The sequence below is a fragment of the Candoia aspera genome, chromosome 2, assembly GCF_035149785.1.
Source record: "Candoia aspera isolate rCanAsp1 chromosome 2, rCanAsp1.hap2, whole genome shotgun sequence".
In the NCBI taxonomy this organism is placed as follows: Eukaryota; Metazoa; Chordata; class Lepidosauria; order Squamata; family Boidae; genus Candoia; species Candoia aspera.
The window spans coordinates 131,216,636-131,237,502 of NC_086154.1; the positions used below are offsets into that span (position 1 = coordinate 131,216,636).

The following is a 20,867-nucleotide window of genomic DNA, read 5'->3' on the forward strand; positions in this document are numbered from 1 at the left end:
ACTGGAAGGGGTGAAAATAATGTGCTGTTTTGTTCAGAATGGGGAGAGTTACATTTCTAATGCCTGGCTTAGAGTTCTCTGCTTTTTAGTAAAAATACAGCTTGGTTGTAGGAGCCCATTCCCTGTGTTCTGGGTATTTCTTGATGGCAAAGCTGTGATGTAGGTAGAGGTATAGTAGGCAGCATCCTCTTGCAGGGGGAGGGGAATTCAGCTATGGAGTCCTTGGTGCTCTCTGAGCTTGGTTGTTTGCTTGCAGAAGTTTCATTACTCAACTAGGTAACATCAGTATGATCATGGATGCTCACCTCAGACTAAACAAATATCAGCACACCATAGATAACCTCAAGGAGCAACTGGAACAAACCGTGACCCCAGAACACACAAAAATGCTGACAGAAGTCGCACTGTTGATGTTACCTAGTTGGGTAATGAAACGTCTGCAAGCAAACAACCAAGCTCAGCGAGCACCAGGGACTCTGCAGTTCAACCCTGAGCTGCATATATGCTCTTTTATTGGAATTCAGCTGTGTCTCTGCATCCATTGACTGAATATTCCAATTACCTGTGGAAGGTAATGGATGCTGTAATATCAGGATTCTCAAGTCCTGCAATGTAAACAGATTCTATTTTTTCATGGAGGGGAGGTGCTTACAGAATGCCTTTTTATGCTACTGAAATCAGGAATTGTAAGCAACAACTGGTTAAAATGAGTATATGCTATGTTTTTACTGAGACCATAGCATTTAAAGTAATAAAATATACTGTATCCTATCATGCTTACTGAACTTGTGCTATGTCCTGTATACTTGGAAGCTGTTCTTAAATTAGTGTAAATCTAGGGTAAATCAATATCTACTGAACTAAGTGTTTCAGGCTAACCCTAACCCACCTGTTTTGCCAAAGATCTACCCCCATTTCTTCCTAAATTAGGTCACTGAAATTAAGAAAGCTTGAAGAAGACTGGATTTTTATATATGAAAATGTACAATTCACTTCTGAAATTGAAAACATTTTTGGTCTTAAAAGCTGGTTCTAAGTGTTTAGATGCCCCCCTCCCTGATTCCGAGCATTCCCTTTTGCACCAGATTCCAGCTCAAGTTTTTTGAAGTTCCAGGAAAAAGTAGTACTTCCCCATGTATGGGTCTGCCCACTCACTTTGTCAGAGGTTCTTATAAAAAGGAAGGAGAGGAATGCATGCTCATTTAGTGAATACAATGCTAAGTTGTGATAAAGCCTGTACAGCTGGTTGAGGTTAGACTTCAATGTCTGTTCCATGAAGCCCATTAGTAACAGTTGCTACATAATATTTTAGAGAGCTGATGGCTCACTAAGAGCTTCAGATAATAAAGAATAGCATTTTACTTGGAAGCTTGATAGGGAGAAAGAATTTCAGTGTGCAAAACCCAGATATTTTCTGAATCTGCATAGGAATACTGTGAGGTTTTTGGGTGTGGGTGGGATGGGATTGTATACAGGGTTCTGTTTACAAAGATCTAGATTAATTGAGCCAAGTGTGATCCCCTCAGGGCATGTTAGACTACAACTCCCATCAAAGACAGCAGGCTTGGCCTCTGGGAATTCTAGTCTAAGATATCTCAAGGGACCATGTAGAAGGTTGTATATAAATTTCAGAGTTCCATAAATGAGCGAATAGACTGGAGGCCATCTGCCCTTCTAATAAACAATCCTATCATAAATAATCAGAGTTCAAGTTTTGTTCTTCAGCTTAGCAAACAGCAGAGAATTTGGGGATGAGCAAAATGTGCCTTCTCCCTAAGCCTTTGCTAAAATGAATTTTTAAAGGACACATCTTTCTCTTCCCCAAATTCTTTGCAGTTGACAAGGCAAGCAGGAAATGGCAAGGAAGATTTCTCTCCTGTAATTCTGCATGATTTAGTGGTGTGTGTGCGCATGTGTTGTGGAGGGAGAAGTAGTGGGTCTATCTGCAAATAAAACATTTGTAGAAACTGGTAGTTTATCTTTTTCCAGTGCAAAAGTCATCACTCCTGTCTACCCCAGAAGTGCAATCATAAACCATACGTGATGTAATGTCTTTTTCCCAAAATACAGCAAACTTTCCAGCAAAAGAAAAAAATATTATTTTGGTACTGGCAGGGGTACCAATTTGATATCCCTTGTTCTTGTTACCATGAGAGACAATAATTCTTCTCAACCCTGTGAAGTTCTTATAATGGTGTTTGAAGTCTTTGAACTTTTAAAATTCCATACAGTGAAGTATTTCCCACTGTAACCGCTTGGCACTATTACTTTCCCTGTAGCAATCCTTTGGCATTTAAGAAAGAATTTAATTTTAGTGAATTACGATTCTCCCAGTAACAGGTTTTTCAAACATTTCTCACAGCTACAATTCTCCTCACTCATCCTCCTTTTAACAGGAGCAAGTGGGCTCTTTTACCCAGCAGCATGACTCCTATCTTACTTGTATAATTGGTGGTACTGGTTACATAGTCTAAATTGAGTTAGCACCAGTGTGATATTGAAAGGAATGTTATGCCCATTGTTGCTGGGCAAAAAGTCCATCAGGGCTCTAATGGAATTATTTGAACAGAGGCAGAAACCAGATTTATAGGAGAAGGTCTTCAGAAGGAACTCTTACCACCTGAGTTGAGGCTAGTGACTACCAGAGGAAGGCTTTTGGGGGGGTTGTACCTTAATGGTGAAGCATTCTGTATTGAGAGATTCATTTGGAAATTCTTACTGATTTTTCTAGGTCAAGCAAAGGTTTCTTTAGCTTTCCCAGCATTATATACAAAGGCTTGGTCCTGCTGTAGGGTTTTTGGGGAGGTGGTGGGCTTTTGGTTTATTTTTTGTTTTGTTTTTGCAGGTTTTAGTTCATTATGAAATCAAGCTATCATTTTAGTTCTAGTCTTTCTTGAGAATGACTTTAGGAGTACAACTGAATCCTAGTGTAATAATACAGTAAATAAATATAGGACATATATATTTATGGGGGTGGGTGGCGTAGTTTTGCGCTGGTTCACCTCCTTCCTCCAGGGCCGGTCCCAGTCGGTGGTGATGGGGGGGAGAGATCCGGCCCTCAACCCCCTCCACTGTGGGGTGCTGCAGGGTTCGGTTCTCTCTCCTCTCCTATTCAACATCTACATGAAACCGCTGGGCGAGATCATCCGTCACCACGGGATGAGGTATCATCAGTATGCTGATGATACTCAATTGTATATCTCCATCCCGGGTGAGGTAAGTGATGCTGTGACTGCCCTCTCTCGGTGCCTGTGGGCTGTAGGGGTCTGGTTGGGGAACAACAGGCTTCGGCTGAACCCTGGTAAGACGGAGGGGCTGTGGGTTAAGGGTTCCTCTGTATCCGGGACTTTGTCATCTTTAGTTCTGGATGGGGTTGCACTGCCCCAGACAGACCTGGTGCGTAACCTGCGGGTCCTCATGGACTCACGGCTCCTGCTGGAAGAGCAGGTGGCAGCCGTGGCCGGAAGGGCCTTTGCACAGCTTCGTGTTGTGCACCAGTTGTGCCCTTTCCTGGATTGGGAAGCCCTTCGGACAGTCACTCATGCCCTTGTTATCTCCCATATAGACTACTGCAATGCGCTCTACATGGGGCTACCCTTGAAGAGTATCTGGAAGCTTCAGCTGGTCCAGAATGCGGCTACGCGGGGCAGGCTATTTTTGGCGCCCCTAGAAGGGCGCACATAACACCTTTGCTACGTGCATTGGATACCAGTTTGCTTCCGGGTCCGATTCAAGGTGTTGGTTATCACCTTTAAAGCCCTACATGGCATGGGACCGGGTTATCTGAGGGATCGCCTCTTCCCCGTATCATCAGCCCATCCCACCGGCTCATGCAGAGAGGGCATGCTGCGGACCCCGTCGATAAGAGAATTCCATCTGGCAGGGTCCAGGAGGTGGGCCTTCTATGCAGTGGCGCCCGCCCTTTGGAACATCTTGCCCCCGGAGGTGAGATTAGCCCCATCACTCCTAGCCATCTGGAGGAAGTTGAAGACCTGGCTCTGCCACCGGGCTTGGGGCAGGGAGGAGAATCGACATACTTGGGGTTGGCTGGTGCCTTGAAGTGCCCCTCCTACATGGTGGTCGAAGAGATCATAGCCATCTGGATTTTATGAGCTGGGGTAGTTAAGAAATTGTTTTTAATGGGATTTTATTGGAATTTTACTGTGTTTTTATTTGGGTTTTTATTGTATATTCTGTGTTGTAAACCGCCCAGAGTCCTTCCGGTCGGAGGAGATGGGCGGTGACAAATTTGATAAATAAATAAATATTGTGTGGTATAGAAAATGGGTCTGTTTCCTTAATATAACATTCCTTTCATATTTTTTTTGCCATATTCTCCTATATAGAAATCAATTTGTACACACATACAGGTAGTCCTCGACTGACAACCATATGTTTAACGACAGTTCAAAGTTATGATGACCTTGGAAAAAGTGCTTTACCCAAACTTATGACTGTTGTACCACCCCCACAGTCATGTGATTGTAATTCGGGTGCTTAGCAACTGGCTTGCATTTATGACCAATTGCAGTGTCCTGCGGTCATGTAATCGCGATTTGCAACCTGTTTTGCCAGTTTCTGGCAAAAAGTCCATTGGGGAAGCTGGATTTGCTTAATGACCCGTGATTTGCATAATTATTGTGGTGATTCACTTTATGACTGTTGTAAAAATGGTTGTAAAATCAGGTCCAGTCATGTGGTGAGTCGACTTAAAACTGCAATGACTTATGATGGAAATTCTGGTCCCAATTGTGGTCTTAAGTGGAGGACCGCCTGTATTTAAAAAAACCATACTCAACCCACACTCAATTACTCTGAAGACTTATATTTACCCAAACTCAAGTGTTTTGTTGTTCTGTAGAATGAGATTCAAAGGAATGAAAATGAAGACAAAGACTACAATTGTGAACAGAAGGAGAATTTGCCACCATGGTCTGACAGTTTCTTTTCCCAGCAGGATAAAGAAAAGGTAAGAGATAGCCATGGTGCTGAAAATTAAAACGACCCAGATGTGGAATTGCTGTGAAACCATAGCATCTGGAAATGGGATTGTATGTTCTGATGAAAATTGTTGAATTAATGTTTGGGCTATAAGATCATGGAAAACATTTCAATCTAAAATTTATAGCATGTATGATTATCAAAACGTATGTATTTTATCTTGCTTTATTAGCATAGATTGAATAGAGTGGGTCTTTAATATGTATTATAGCTAAGATACCTCTTAGTAGCTTTTTGTTCCCAGGGGTAGATTAATGTGAAGTAATGTGTTGGGTAGCTTGAGATGCCCACAAAGCACCTCCTACACAGAACCCCTAGGAAAATGAAGTAGCGGTTGGCACATCTTCATGGGGCTTTTTGTGTAGGAGATACTAGACTGGATTCTGCCCTTCACTAATTTGGGCCAAGTCACTAAAACCTTGCTTTCCAGTTTCTTTCCATTTGTTACTTTGAAAGCAGAGTTCTCTCTCTTGCTTTGGGCAGGATTGGATATTCTCGTGTTACAAAGAGGCTTCCTCTCTCAAGGGTTCCCCTTAATTACAATAAGCTGCCATTACTCAGGCTGAACCTCTGCTAGACTGTTACCCAGGGAGTCCCTAGCCTAGGTCTAAACAAATGGAAAAGAAGGTGCTTTGGATCTCCCCACCTAAAATCTAGAATGCAGGCTGAACAACCTTTGTGGCTGCCCTGAAACACAAACCGTTCTTCTTGTTTGGATCGCTGTGATTAAACTAGAGACATGTTGAGGGGAAATGGGGTGCATGTACATTTTTCAAGTGGTTCTGCTTATTAGCCTTATTTCCTGAAAGCTATCAACATATTCCTGTTCCTTATGCAGACCTTTTTCTCTACATTCTCAGGCAACTGATCTTAATCCTATCCTAGTAATCTCTTGGTTTGTTGGAAGTTACTTCCCCAACGGAAGGTTAGCTCATTTTAAAGCAAACACAATGAATTAAAGAAGTAATTTCCTTCTTTGTTCTTTTCCTACAGCTGAATGGATGATTTCAGTAAAAGGCCTCTTCCTGCTGATTTGAAAGAGTGAATAACCCATGCATTTATAGGCTTTTTTGTGGCTTTCCCTTCTGCCCTGATTAAGCACTTGCTTGATAAGCAGGAGGACCTCATGCAGGATATGTGGAAGTGAGGGGTGGGGAAGGTTTTTTAAGTATCCCTCTGAAAAGTTTTTGCAGCTTTCCTAGGTGGAGGCAGAATGTGGGCAAGAACATTTAATAAACCTACCAGCATGTTAATTCTTTAATGTGCATGCCAAAAGCATGGCTTCATATCACATGAGGGCTTTGAACATGAGTGTCTTTCACTGAGAGTGCTGTTGAATGTGCTATGAAATGCTTGGAATCATCTGTTTCTCCAAATAAGACCCACAAGCAAAGAATGTTAGCCCAGCTTACTTGGCTTCTTGTTAATTTGCATAGTTGCTCGAAATGGGGCTTTCACTGTAAATTAGAAGGAAGCTGCAGTTAAGCTTGTTATGGTGTATTCCTTAGTTGAGCAATCTTGAGGTATGTTTGATTTAACACCCTGGGGAGGGCACTCTTTTACTCGGAATGTGGCCTAACTTCTTTTATGGTTGCCCTGTACTCAAGCATGCATGTGTGTATACACATACACTGTATGTATATTGCTCAGCCCTCTGAAATTCCAGATAAACTCGCCTCTCCAGTAGATAAAATGCTGGGTTCTACTTTTATTAAGTGAAGAGGATCTGGTGTTTCCTCTTGATACCATACAATATTTTCAAAATGGAAAGAAGCAGCATTCAAGTGCAAATTAAAAACTGTAATATTAATAAAAATTAAGTTGTTAAAAGATGCTCTGTCAGTGTTGAGGAAAACTATCTGGGAGGTTATGTGCTGCTTACCTGGAGAAGCAAAGGTCTGTGTGTAGAAAGGCATCACCCCAGATGCTTCCTGGGTTTCTGAAGACTGTGGTGATACTGCATGCTCAGAGGCTAAATGGGCTAGGTACCCTGCCTGCTTGGAGAAAGCTATGGTAAGTTCTTTGTCTTAAGCATCATCCATTAAAAAATAACACTTTCAGTGCAGCAGGGAAGCTGTGCTGCACTGAAACCCTGAGAGAGGTTTGTTAGCAAGATTGCTGATAAGTTATTTATTTATTTTATTTATTTAATTTGTCCCCGGCCCTCCCATGGGGGACTCTGGGTGGTTATTAGCTAACCTTATTCAAAATACTAGCATAATTGAGGCCATTGATTATCAATATATCTAAAATAGAGACTACTTAACCAAGGGAAGGGCTATATATATCTCAAATATCTATATAGTGTACAGATCTCCTGGTCTCTGGGGACCTGGTATTCCAAGGCAAACATAGCAACAGCTGTTGGTACTAAGCTCTGTTGAGGCAGTCAGCTCTCCTAGTTGAAAAGCATTCTCAGCTGTTAAAATTGGGTCAATGTCAGCTTTTTCAAACAAGCTGTGAGAAATGTTTAAGAAAAAAGTGAATATTCTTTACTGATATTCAGTGGCTTAATAGCCAAGTAAGCTACTAAAGAGACAGGCTGACATAGTACATGACACCTTGGTCCTTGTTCAAGGCTTCATTTCAAGCCCAAGCTTCCTGCATGGAGCTGGTCAGTAAGACTGCTAACTTTGGAATATGTACCATGTATGGTGAACATCTCAGATTTATTGCAGCTGGAAGTGATCTCTTACTTAACAGCACTCAAGGAGGCATTTGATTAACAGCTGGCTGCATTTTGTCTGGACTTCGAAGCTAAGCAGAGTTGAGCCTGGCTGGTGCTTGAAGGGGAGATCTCTGAGCAATATTAAGGTGATAGGCTAGACTGGGAAGTTGGGGAAAAGAATTCCAGAAGGTGCCAGTAGCAAATTATTTCCACACAATTGAGGAAAAAAGCTATGTGGATGCTTCTGTAAAAATGAAGTTGAATTTTACTCAAAGAAGGTAATTTTACCAGTGCAGTACCTGTGCTGAATATGCTTCATTTTGAAATGTTGATTAATTATATAGAATCTGACTTGGTCTCAGTAATGAAACAATTTGCAATGGAAAAGCACCTGAGCTGTGAAATCATGGTAGTGGAAGCTAGATGTTGGAGCTGGGAGGACTGGACTTGATAGGCAAAGGCGAGTAACTGCAGATACAATCTAAAGCTTGCAGCATTTGTTCCCAGTTTGTGATCCAAGGCCTCAAGGATATTGCGTATAATCTCCAGTACTGGTGCCAAAATTTGGGGGGGAAGTGAAAGCTTTGGGAATCACCAAATGTAAGAGGCTTTGGCTTTGTCACCCCAAATCTTGTAAGGTTTCAAGTTGTGATTTGGTGATCTCATGCAATTCTTTTAAAAAATTAAATGTTACTTTAAAATATAACTTAGAATCCCAACATTAAGTAATGTTTTGTGGACACCATCTGGGAGAGTTCTGTTTTTCACATTGACAATTGCTAGCTTGTGGTGGTCCTTAGAAACTTTCAGTCATGGTATAATGGTCTGTGTAAACCATAATAGTAGGAACTGCTGATTTATGGCAACTTAAGATTTGATCTGTCAGTAATGCTGTGTTTTTGGCATTTAATCACAATCTGCTTTGTGCTTTCCCCAACAACTTTGCCTGCTTTGCTGCTTCTGTGCTTACACGTGAGGTAAATTCCAGTTACCTGGATATCTCCATATGGAAAGATGGTTAATATACATATCTCTCCTATAGGTTTCAGTAAGAGATGGTCTGAATTCCAGTCTCTGTGAAGATGGCACTGGTGAGTTTTTAATCTCCCTTTCATCCCCAAACCTACAAAATAACTAACAGATGTTCTGGTCTGTGAGTTTTTACCAATTACTTAGTTCAGAAAATACCTGCTCTGCCTTCTGAAACTTAAATTCTGGAAATATTGTCAGTCCTCTCTTTAATCAGAAGTAAACTGCCTAAATCACCCCTGCAACCTGAGAGTTTGTCCTGTAGTCTGAACCTCTTAAAAATTTTGCACATGCTTAAAACAAAATAGGTTGTGTTCTCTTTGCTTCTATATGAGTGGGTCATTTCAAGGCGTTCGTGACTTTAAAAAATACAACAAAATGGATTTTGCCATAGAAACAGGGAGAAGAGACTGCTATAAGTAGAAAAAGACAGAAGAAAAATATTGGTACAGGTCTATGCTAATTACATCTCTGAATTTGAATTTTTGCAGAATAATAGATTTGGAACATGAGTCTGCTTGTCATCTTTGTTTATCAGATAGTATGATCTCACATGGGTACCAAGCTATTCCTTGGTTGTGTGTCGCGGAAATAATGTACTTTTTGTGTTGTCTCTTAAATGGAATATAAGTGGAACTTGAAGATAAGTTAAAAATAGCTTGTTTGGGGGAATTATCAAGGCAAAAATAGCTTATAAGAGACATGACTTACAAGTTGCCTTGGTCTCACTCAGCCCCCTTCTTTAGCACAGCTGTTGCTTCTGCTTTCGGTTAACTACAGGTTTATTATATTACTAAATTCTAAACCATAGTTTTCACTTGAGTGGTCCTGATTGGCAAGTAGATGAAACCAAAGTTAAGAGCTTAAATATGAGTAGAGGTGCTATTTTAAGGCCAACTGCAGATGTCATTCATTACATATGGGGGTTATACCCGAGGATCTGCTGCATGGTCCAGTGGAGGCCCAGGCTGCAGCCTGGAAAAGGGAGGCGGCTGAGGCCTTAGACAGGATCGCGCCTGTGCGGCCTCTCTTGCCCCATCAAACCCAACACTCCCCATGGTTTACAGAGGAGCTGAGGATTCTGAAGAAGGTCGAGAGACATCTGGAGTGCCACTGGAGGAAGACAAAGACCGAATCCGACTGAACACAAGCTAGAGCCGCTATGAAGCCCTACCTTGTGGCGATGTCTTGTTAATCATTATTTTACTTTAAACCCCACCCCCAAAAAAACCGCTTCACCTAAATTTGTAGGCAACACTTTTTAGCAATATATGCACCAGTGCAATGCTTTCATTGACTAAAATTTATACAATTAATAAAGGAAATCTTGGCCAGCCAATGGTAAATAGCTTTAGCTCTCAGAACTTATTTGACTGAATCTGGTGAAATGGAGTACAGAAATGCTTCTACATATTGTTTCCCATTGAAAGATTGAACTAAAAATAATAGAATATGTTAACAGTTTCAAAATAAATAGTTTATCTCCCAGACTAAAAGTAAATAAGTTAACTTCCAATTTAGGGTATATAATTTATTGGAATTATCTGTTAAGGAATTTTGCTCATCCTAGGAAAGGATGTGGCAGCTTTAAAGAGTTCAGACAGGTGATATGTAGGCTACTTTCCATGCTCCAAAGCATAAAAGCATCTCTTCTGAATTATTTCCAATATAGTGTTTCTAGTTTTTCTGAATATCAGTTGTAGCCCTAGGGAAGTCAAGTGCCAACAGCCAAGAATCCTTGAAAGACGATCCTTCTGAAATGTTGTTAATTGATCTTCTGTATCTGGATAACATCTTTTGTTGGTTTTCAGATTTGCATCATACTTCTATGCTTTTTGTTTTTGTTTTGCTGCTTTTCAAGTCCCTCCCTCCAGAAAAGGACTTAGTAGTTGTTTTTTTTAATGTGGTAGGAAAATATTGTTGGGTCAAACCCATAATTGTCTAGTTATTTAAAACTTAAGCTCTGGGTTACCTAATTAGGCTTCATGTGTGAACAAAAAGTTTATGCTTCCTGTGAAAATTAATGTTTTTGTGCACTGTATTTAATAAGTTAACTTTTCTTAGACTGGGATTTGTCTGTGGACACTTCAACATGGGCTTTTTGCACCACTGCAGAACACTGTCTGTGTTCTGAGACCATCATCTGTGTTCAGCTGTGGAGTTGATTAATTTCTAATTCTATTCAGTGTATCCAAAATCACATAGAAGCATTATTTCTGTTTGCTTTGCAGAAATTATGGGTAGTCATTTTTCCTGTTGGCAGAAATTCTTGCCTCACTGGATACCAGGTGTTATGTAGCTTTCTATTCATAGGTCCTTGAAATAGAATGTGGCCTAACAGCTTCTTATGTCTCCCTTCACAGCAACGATTAAGATTTTTTTGCATGGAGGGTGGGGGCCATGTGATCAGACAGATGTTTAGTACTCTTCTACTGCAACAGTGTTGATTGCTTGGCTGGCTTCAAAATGATTTGGTGGAACTGGGGAGAAGAAATGGCACTGCGTGGAAGAGCTTGTATTCATGAGTTTTAAAGGAAAAAAATTAATATGACTCCTTTTGTTTTAGCTGGATTGAACTTCCAGAAAGAGACTGAAATTACAAGATCTGTCTATGCTAAACAGCAAAGTCCTAATTCTAGAGCATCTAGCCAGTCTGACAGCTCTCCTCCCAAAGCAGTGAAGGTACAATGGACATTTTTTTTTCATTATTAGCAATGTGCAATACAGAAAAAAAAAATCTGAAATGAAAATTAGTTGGAGAGAATTGATATTATTGCCTGTATTTCCTTTTGTAGTCAAATTCTTTTTTGGCTTCCAAATTTTAATAAGTTATGCTTCTCTGATGTTTCGGCACATTTTAGGCTATGAAAGTATATTTTATTATAGTTCTGTGAATTTTTAAAAATATATTTACTTATTTCTTTGTTAGATTTATATCTTGCCTTTTTTCCATGAACCCAATTTTTCCTCTTAACAATTCTGGGAGGTAGATTGAGTTGAGAGAAGTGAGTGATCTGAAATCACTAAGTGTGCTTCCTTGGCTAAGAGTGGATTTAAACATGGGTGTCTCTAATCCTATTCCAGCACCTTAATTATGACTTCATGCTGGCTCTCAGGGCATCTCAATAGAAGTTATTTTGAAAAATTATTATCTTTGATACAGTGGCTTCTATATAACATGATTTAATTTTTTATTCAACGTACAGAATGCTTTTAAAAATAGGCAAGACAAATACGTTATACAAATGAATGATGACAAGCTTGCATATACATGCACATACACAAATGAAAAATAAAAAACATGTAAACCTAGGGAAAATGATCTAGTTATTAAGAAACTCATTTCTGGATTGGCATATTGGTATAATTCTGCTTTGGAGTCCCTCGTGATTAAGCTTGTTCTATTTTTGCATTTAACAAACCTGCATAGAATATATGTTTTCTAAAAATACAGGGTACTTCAAATGCTACCCTGAGAGTTTCCCCCCCGCTCTTTTTAAATACATTGCAGCTTTCTCTAGCTGTGAGGAAGCCCAGCTGCTAACATATCATAAGATATTCTGTGTATATTGGTGACATTTGTGAAAGAATGAAGACAAGTGTCAGTCTATATTTTCCTCTACATTTTAATTACAATAGACCAATTTCTATACTTAAGATGGTCTGTTAAGGCACTAGGGGCAGAAAGAAGGTTATATGGTATGGTTTTTGAGTCACAGAAATGTTTATAGCGACCAGAACTTTTGATATTTTACTTCTGTTCTACTGCTAATTTGGTTGTATGTGTGTGTGTCATCTATATCTGGTGATCAGCTTTTTTGATTTAAATAGGAAAGATAGTTTCCTCCAAATTGTGCTGTAACTGCTGATGTTTTCATGGATATGTCCATGTAGTTTTTCCTGATGATTTCAGGAAAAAAAATGAATATGTCCATGCATTTTTCCTGAACAGTTCTATGTGAAATATGTAGTAGAATATTTACAGTATGTACTGCTACTATTTGTTCTGATTTTTTTTGCCTGTTCATAAAGGAATTCCTTGTCAGCTGAGCCTGCTTTAATTTAGTAGCTTGACAATAACATGTTTTTCACTGGAAGAACTGCTTAGTATGCTTCGCTATCAGTCCATAAAAGTTTATATAATGTATATAAGTTTATAAATAGCATTTGTCTTTTTCAGCTTCTGTTTCCTGCTCCTGGTTTCTAATCCCTACTCCTGTCTTCTGCTTCCTTTTTAATGTGAGCTCAACTCTCAGCTTTCCTGCCTCTTCTCCTCTTTTTATTAACTGGACTTCATCCTTCTACTGTAGTTGCTCTTCATAACGTGCTTGAAAAGGAATGTACTTCTGCACAACCCAAAACTTTCTCCTGTGTAAGTTGGAAAGGGAACATGCATTGCTGCAGCCGATGTCATTTATTGCAAGTACCTACAGGAAACTGAGAAAGGCGGGGGTTTTAATAGTCAAAATTATTTCCTGGATTCTATTTTCTACACTGTTAGGGGAATTCCATGGCAGTGTAGCTTCCATGACCATCATCATAAAAACGTGTCATTTGTGTGCAACATTTCTCTGTCTTTTTAAATGTGAAGGACAACTTTTTCTATAGAACACAAAACCAGCCTTGCCTTTCTTATTTGCTTACTTTATTTGCCACCCATTCCCAAAAGCTCTGGGCAGCTGCATCCCTGTATAAAGCAGCATCAAGCAATTTAAAGTAACTGAAATAGCATTAGTAGGTTTTAGCCACAACATTACATTACAGTTCAAATTGTCAATGTTGCTTGAACAGTCTATCTAACAGCATATCTCCTCCTTCCAGCTGCGTCCTATCTGTTATGCCATCCAGTCTGTTTTTAGTTTTATTTAGACAACATTCTTATAGCCAATTATAATGTACATAAAGGGTTTTGATACTTTGGATTACATCCGTTACTTCTGCTTTTTGAAGCACTAATTCCAGAATTATGAAGTTATTTCAGTAGGCAGTTTATTATAAGAGTCAGTTGTTTGACAATTGATTTTGAAGGCAGAACATGTGATAAAAGGTTCACCTAATTACTCAGGCAGATTCACTCAGATTATGATCAGTCTCCCCAAGGTTGTCTGCAGTATGGTCAAAGTCAGAATGGCAGCTGTGATCAGTGAGGGTCTACCTCAGGTGTGACGCACAGGAAAACGAGGCAGAGCTTTGATCACACGATTGTGGCTGCCATCTTGACCGTACCCTGCAGATCCCCTTGAGCTTCCCTAACTCCTTGTGTAAACCACCTCATGCATTTTCTGCTTGGGTGAAGGCAGAGCTCCAGGCCTGAGTTCTGGAAAAGTGAGAGGAGGAACAATTCTACAGGCTTGAACCATAAGCCAGCTCTGACTAGTTCTGACATGCTTTAGCAGAGCTATTCTGAGCATTCATTTCTCACTTAAAAACAAAAAACAAAAACACATGAGTTTTTGTGTGGCATTTAAAAAGGCAGTAGTAGCCTTGATATAACACTCAGGATTGTGGTGTTTTTGGTAGTGAAACTGATCGGTCATAACATCTTTAAGAATTTGGTTTGAGCCTTTAAATCTGTCTTCATTGTTTTAGACTTCTGAGTGCTTTTGCTGCTTTTTCTCTTGGTCTCCCTCTTGTGTTATCCATCCTTTGAATCTATTGTCCCTCTAGAGATGGTGAAGAAGGTGATAGAACTGTAATATTAGACTGGACAGAAATCTAGAATTTTGTCCATTCCATCAGGTTGTTTGATAAATTCTGGAGCCCGTTGGAAATGGCAGCAAAATATACTATGTCAAATTATTATGGGATTTGCAGAATTTATCAAGAATGCCAACCCTTCTAATGTGACAGGATCTAGGACTAGGTACACATAGGAGAGAATGTTCCTTTTAAGTTAAAGAACTTAATCTGTATTAGCTCTAGAGGAAGGTTCTGTTGAGGCTAAACTTCAAAACTTCTGAATGAAAAATATCAAAAGCTTGTTAGTATCTACACTATTTATCCACTTTTCTTTCAACAGAAGTTTCAGTTGCCAGCAAAGGAAATATGTGTTGCTTGCAAGAAGACTGTATATCCAATGGAGCGGCTCTTTGCCAACCAGCAAGTCTACCACATCAGCTGTTTCCGCTGTTCTTACTGCAACAGCAAACTAACGTAAGTCCCAGACAAAATAAAAGTAGTTTGCTATAAATTTAATGCTCTAATGTGCTTTAGGGGAGGGAAGTGTTTCTGGTGTAGTAGAGCTACACCAAAATGTGAACTGAGCATAGCCTTTGGATAGTCACAAGAAGTTCAAGAGCTACAGTCATCTGGGTACAGTTATACATGCTCACAATAAAGTTATAGATAATAAAGCTACTGTGGGATTTCTAACTGAGGTGGCAAAAAGAAGATTATAATTCACATGATCCTCTAAGCTCAGAAAATTCACTGCCCTTAGAGATGGAGAAGGCTACTAATCTAGATTATTTTTCAAAAATAAATTCAGATAACTATCATGGCTAATGCCTCTTGATAGACTGAAATGGAAATTCCAAGTCTAAAAGCAATTTGCAACTGAATATAAGATGCTTGGGACAAATAACATTATTTTCCTTTTTGTAAAAAAATTACTTTGAAAAAATATAAGAAATAGGTAGTACAAATAAGAAAATCACACATAAATAGAGAAATACTTCAGATTTGTGGCTTATATGATTATATCATAAAACTAATATATTCTAATATATCATTAAAAGCTTATAGTATGATGAGATACAGGTAATCCTAGGTTAACAACCACTTGTTCAGCAACTGTTTGAAGTCATGACAGTGCTGAACGAGTGGTACTTATGACCGGTCTCCAAAGTTCTGGCCATCCCAGCATCCCTTCAGTCATGTGATTGCGATCCAGGCGCTTGGCAACTGGCTTGCAGTTATGATGGTTGCAGCATCCCGTGGTCACGTGATCGCCATTTGTGACCTTCCCTGCCAGCTTCCCACAAGCAAAGTCAATGAGGGAGCTGTCAGGGAAGGTCACAAGTCACTCCTGTAAGTTGCTTCCATTCCCACTGCTTTTTCTCTTGAGGAGCCTGGCTACCGGGTATGAGATCCCAGGGATCTTGTACTCTGTAGTGTGCGCACGCCTGCAGCACCCCCCAGCCCACACCCAGCAGCAGCCAGACCCAGCTGTGCTCATGTGGTGCCACAGCAGCCACTTAACCGCCTGCCTGCTTGCTTGCAAGCCGCCTGCGACTTGCAATTTCCTGCTGGATTCTCCATTGACTTTGCTTGTAAATAATGCATTGCACCTATACTATAAATTATACATTGAGTTAAAATATAGATGCTTAAACCCAAATGTTGGATATAATGTAATTCCATGTATAAGATTGCGGTCCAAGAATGGTTTCCAATTAAACTTAAATTCTATGTCAGATTTACTTTCTAAATATAAAGTTGTACTAAGACATCAAGGCATATGCCTTCAATTTAGTTAGCCATTATGACTAAAAGGAATCAAAGTTTTTTCCCCCAATAAAAGGCATATATGATCCTTGCAGCCACTGACATATATAATGCCAATTCAGTATATTTTGAAGGAATATATGATTTAGTAAAATTTAATAAAAAATATCTTAGGTTGCAAGCCTAACAACATAGGAAAATGATTCACTGTAGAATGGAACACATTTTGAAAGTTGCAACCCCATCGTAGTATCCTCTTTCTGTACGTCCTACTTGAGGGCTTCACATAGGCATGGGCCAGCTATTGGATGGAGATCCAGCATTATTCTGATCCAGGAATGCTATTGTGGTGATGCCACAGTGATGATCAGATCTGTTCAAGCACAGATCAAAGGAAGGATACCCACAGACAGGGGGAAAAGGTCTGACACAGAGAACGATTACTGTCTTAGTACAGTAATAATGTGGAAGTTGAATTCCTTTCTAGACTGCTGTTCTGAAATGAATTTTTATTCATTGTCACAATTTTCATCTGCAGATTGGGTACAACAATTTTCACTTCATATATTAATAGGATAGCAGGTGTTCCTTTTAATCATGATTTTTTTAAAACTCTTGACTATTTTCTATATCTGAGAAAGTTTTCTCTTTTAAAGTTGCTGTATAAGGGAAGTAATTCTAAACAGAACACAGCTAGTGTAATTGGATTGGTATAATATTTAACAGTATATGGATGCAACTGCCCTATCTGGTACATTAGCTTAGAATGTCTTATGGATTCAGTTATAAAACATCTGACTTTTTTTTTTTTTGAAGGCATGGTAAGCCTTTTCAATTGTGTAAGTTACTAATGGCCATTTGTGTTGTATCTTCCTTGTACAGTCTTGGAACATATGCATCTCTTCATGGACATGTTTACTGCAAGCCTCACTTTAACCAGCTCTTTAAATCCAAAGGTAATTATGATGAAGGTTTTGGACATAAACCTCACAAAGAACTACAGGCAAGCAAAACTGAGTATGATGACTCTCAGGAAAAACATACCTGTATTGGAAATGCTGTGGAAGCCCCTCGAAGTCCAGGAGTAGAAGATGCTCCAATTGCAAAAGTTGGGATTTTAGCTGCCAGCATGGAAGCAAAAGCTGCTGGGATGTCTGAGAAGGAAGAAAAAATTACAGAGACAAAGAAGTTGAAGATTGCTTGGCCACCTCCTTCTGAACAAGGCAGTCAAGGGAATGTTGTGGAAGAAGGCATTAAAGTGTTCAAACCAAAGTGGCCTCCAGAAGATGAGGTCCATAAACCAGATCACCAGGAAGAAGTCGACCAAGATCTTAAGAAGCTACGCAGAACATCATCACTAAAAGAAAGAAGTCGACCATTTACGGTAGCTGCCTCATTTAGAACAGTATCTGTGAAGAACTATCGAATGGAAAACACATCTCCTTCCAAATGCGAAAAAAGCATGGCACGGCAAAGTGGTGAACTGGTGAAGGAAATGGTCGAGAACAAACCAATGGAAGAAAGCAGTATGGCTGAGTACGTTGGTACCCCAAATACTGCTGGGAAGGATAAAGAATTAGATCAGGAAAAGGAAGAAGCACAAGATGATGAGAGCCTAATTAAGGATGGGCAGAGAAGTGCTGAGCCTGAGAAGAAAGAAGAAGGAGGTGCAGGACAGCCAGCATCTCTTGAGAAAAAACCAGTGATTTGCATCTCTCCAGAATATTCCACCTTGAATCTGACAATTGAAAAAGAATTCTCCACTAGTCCAAATCATAGATCTGAAAATGTAGGGCTTTTTGAAGGGGAAGACCAAGAAGATTTGACTGTGGAAGAGCAGATCAAGAGGAACAGATACTATGGTGAAGATGATGATGATGATGATGAATAGATTTTACACTCTTTTTTTTTCTTTAAATAGAGAACTTACTGAAGGGTGCTGGGCCTTAAGTTGGAGTTTAATGTTTTGTTCTTTTCTAAAGCAGGTGCCTTTATGAAAGTGACTTTGTGTTGTGAGTTAGTGTGAAAATCACATAACTCTTCAGATCTGCATTTTATAGGAAAATATTTTGGAAACCTGCAAGAATGTTACCAATTTTGTGAAAAAGCTTAAATGCTTAAAGTTGTGCAGATAGCTGCTGCCTCAGTTGAGCAAAACTGCATTTCAGATTTCATTCTGTAACTTGGTCACTTAAAAGGCATCTTACTCTCTTCTGCTTATGCAATTTCAGCCATTTCACAGTTGAACTGAAAGAGATAGGGCTTTGATATACATTATGATGATATTATCACTACTAACAATACTACTGCAGAGCTTTCAGGCCAGTTCCCAAGGGATGGGGACTACTTTAAAAGAGACTGCACTTTAATGTATATACAAAAGCACAATAATACTTTTTTAAAATGGTGGTAACACTGTTTTCAAGAGAGGTGTTTTTCAGTACCCACAATATGATACGCAGTCTGCAACCTGATAGAAGAGGAAGGCTGACTTCGCTTGATCAGGATCAGGAGAGAATCTTTGCACTTTTTTTTTTTGGTCGATATAACTCTAGTTGTAAATTGGAACCCAGGTGCCTATGAGTCAATTGGCTTTTCTCCAAGCTAGGCTTAGGAGCATCTTTATTCCCAAGAATCAACTACAGGGTGGCAAAGCTTCTGTCTTTTTGATATAACTATTTACTTTCTATATTTGTTGTCCTGAATAATATTTCCCTCTTGAAACCTTGATTCTCTCTTTTGACAAGCAGTCGGAATTTTCTGTAAACCAAACTGCCAGATTTGACTCAGTGTGAAAAATGTTGCAAGAAAAAGATCTATACAACGGATGATAAACCTTTTTTGAGACTGATAGCATTATACTTTTAGAGCTTTTCAGCTTGGCTGCATGTGTTTTATAAATCATAGTGTTTTGAATTGGTTAAAAGCTTTGTTGCAATAATTTTAACAGGGTTATGCAGTGCTTTGGATTCATTCTGAAATGGTACTTGAAAGTATGTGGAGGCATGAAGCATAGTATTTGCATGCAGCTCTTTAAAGCATCCTTGTCTTTATCCAGATCAGATGGCAGCTGCAGAAGAGAGATGAGCAATCCTGGGAAAAGATGTGGCTGCTTTAAAAAGTTGCAGACCAATGCTTAGTTCACATGCTCCTGTGTTCTGAAGCACCTTTTGGGAACTGACTCTGAAGCATTGTATAGTCCTTATTTTTAATCCATTTTATGTATTTACTTATTCTAACTATATTTTAGAATTGTAAAATATCTTGCTTTTCTTACTAATCTTATGAAGTCTGGAACATTTTTACTTAATAAACACTCTGTCATTTTTATTTGTGGGAAGCTTATAATCCAGACTCTTTTTTGTAGTATCTTATTTTTCACCAGAAGGTGGCACTATTGGCCTGATGTGAAAACTGTTTTCTGAAACTTTTGTTCTAAATATCACTTGAACTAACACCTATAGGAAAGTTAGTAGATATTTAGTAATTTAATTCTTTTTAAAAATTCAAAGAGTTTAGCTTCCGTCATGTATGACAAATAGAAAATGGTGAAAGATCAGTTGGGGCATACTTGAAAGCCCCAGAACACGCTTGGTTAAAAGTGTGCTAGATTAGCTGATTATCTGTAATACATTTTATGAATCCTTGAGGTTTTTTGAGAAAGCTTATGATTTTGCTATTTATGATTAATGGAACTGGCTGACACTAAAGTTTGGGGCTCTAATACCAGTAAACAGCTCAGCCCTCACATTTAGTATGCCATTACTCACAGGCACTCTTGTTTACCCTTATCTAGTCCTGGGGTTGAGCTAACAAGCTCTGTAACTGCTTTTTTTTTTAATCTTTCCAACTGAGTACAGTACAATACATACAGTGACAATACTGGATCAGAAGTCAGTCTCTGATCTCTTACAGGAGGATTTCTTCCTAGTCTTGCCAAACTACTTTGGGAATGTAAATTAAGTCTGCTGTCACACCACTTGAAAAAAATCCTGATAAAACTACTTAGCATTTGTAAGGCTCTTTCCAGAATGCTTCAGATACTTGATCTCTGCAATGCTTCAGTTTTATGAGATAGGCAATAATATATTCATTAGCAGAATGGAGGGCGGTGTCTCCACACAAGACTTTTGACATCTCCTCCTAAGAGTTTTGCACCAATCAAGTTTGGCTGTAAACTTCTCCAGCCTTATGAAGGGAGATGGCTTCTGGCTCTGCGCAGTTCACTTGAAACCGGAGCAAAATTGGTTTTTCATTTTCCAACAGAGCAGAGTTTGATGCTGGCCCATTTTTCACATTGACAAGTGTGCCAGTGGAGTCCAGTTTCTGGGCTGAAGCCAGCCATTTTATTTTTAGAAGTTCAGTGTCTTGTTACTGGAGCATTGCCAGGAACTTCTACTCTCCTGCAAAACAGCCATCATAACAACACAAAAGCAGAACTACTGAGGAAACTGCCAATTTGGAAATGCAGGACAATGACTTTGCAGCCAGGAAACCTACTCCGATAGGTGTTGCTCAGAGACAGAAATATATCAATGTGAACTGAAAAATGTGGGTGGGGGTATGCTAGCAAGATTGATAAAAGTGAGAATTACTCCAATTGGGCTCCCACCAGCTTTGCAAGGCAGTAGGGAATGAATATGGTAATGTCAAAGTGCTGAGAAAGCACCTTGCCTAAAGCCACTTGTAGAGTTCATGATCTGAGGGTAGATTTGAATTAGAC

At 39.3% G+C, this 20,867-nt stretch overlaps 1 protein-coding gene across 2 annotated transcripts in view; it reads left to right on the top strand.

Annotated features, from left to right (window-relative positions):
* LIMA1 (LIM domain and actin binding 1) overlaps nucleotides 1–19,474 on the top strand; it is a 56,914-nt gene extending 37,440 nt beyond the window's left edge. For both annotated transcript variants that reach the window (XM_063293625.1, XM_063293624.1), the window contains exons 7-11: nucleotides 4,862–4,969; nucleotides 8,712–8,760; nucleotides 11,265–11,380; nucleotides 14,718–14,851; nucleotides 17,027–19,474. In XM_063293625.1, coding sequence (XP_063149695.1) covers nucleotides 4,862–4,969; nucleotides 8,712–8,760; nucleotides 11,265–11,380; nucleotides 14,718–14,851; nucleotides 17,027–18,035 — 1,416 coding nt within the window. In that variant the 3' untranslated portion in view covers nucleotides 18,036–19,474. The remainder of the gene's footprint in view (nucleotides 1–4,861; nucleotides 4,970–8,711; nucleotides 8,761–11,264; nucleotides 11,381–14,717; nucleotides 14,852–17,026) is intronic.
* The last annotated feature ends 1,393 nt before the right edge of the window (nucleotides 19,475–20,867 follow it).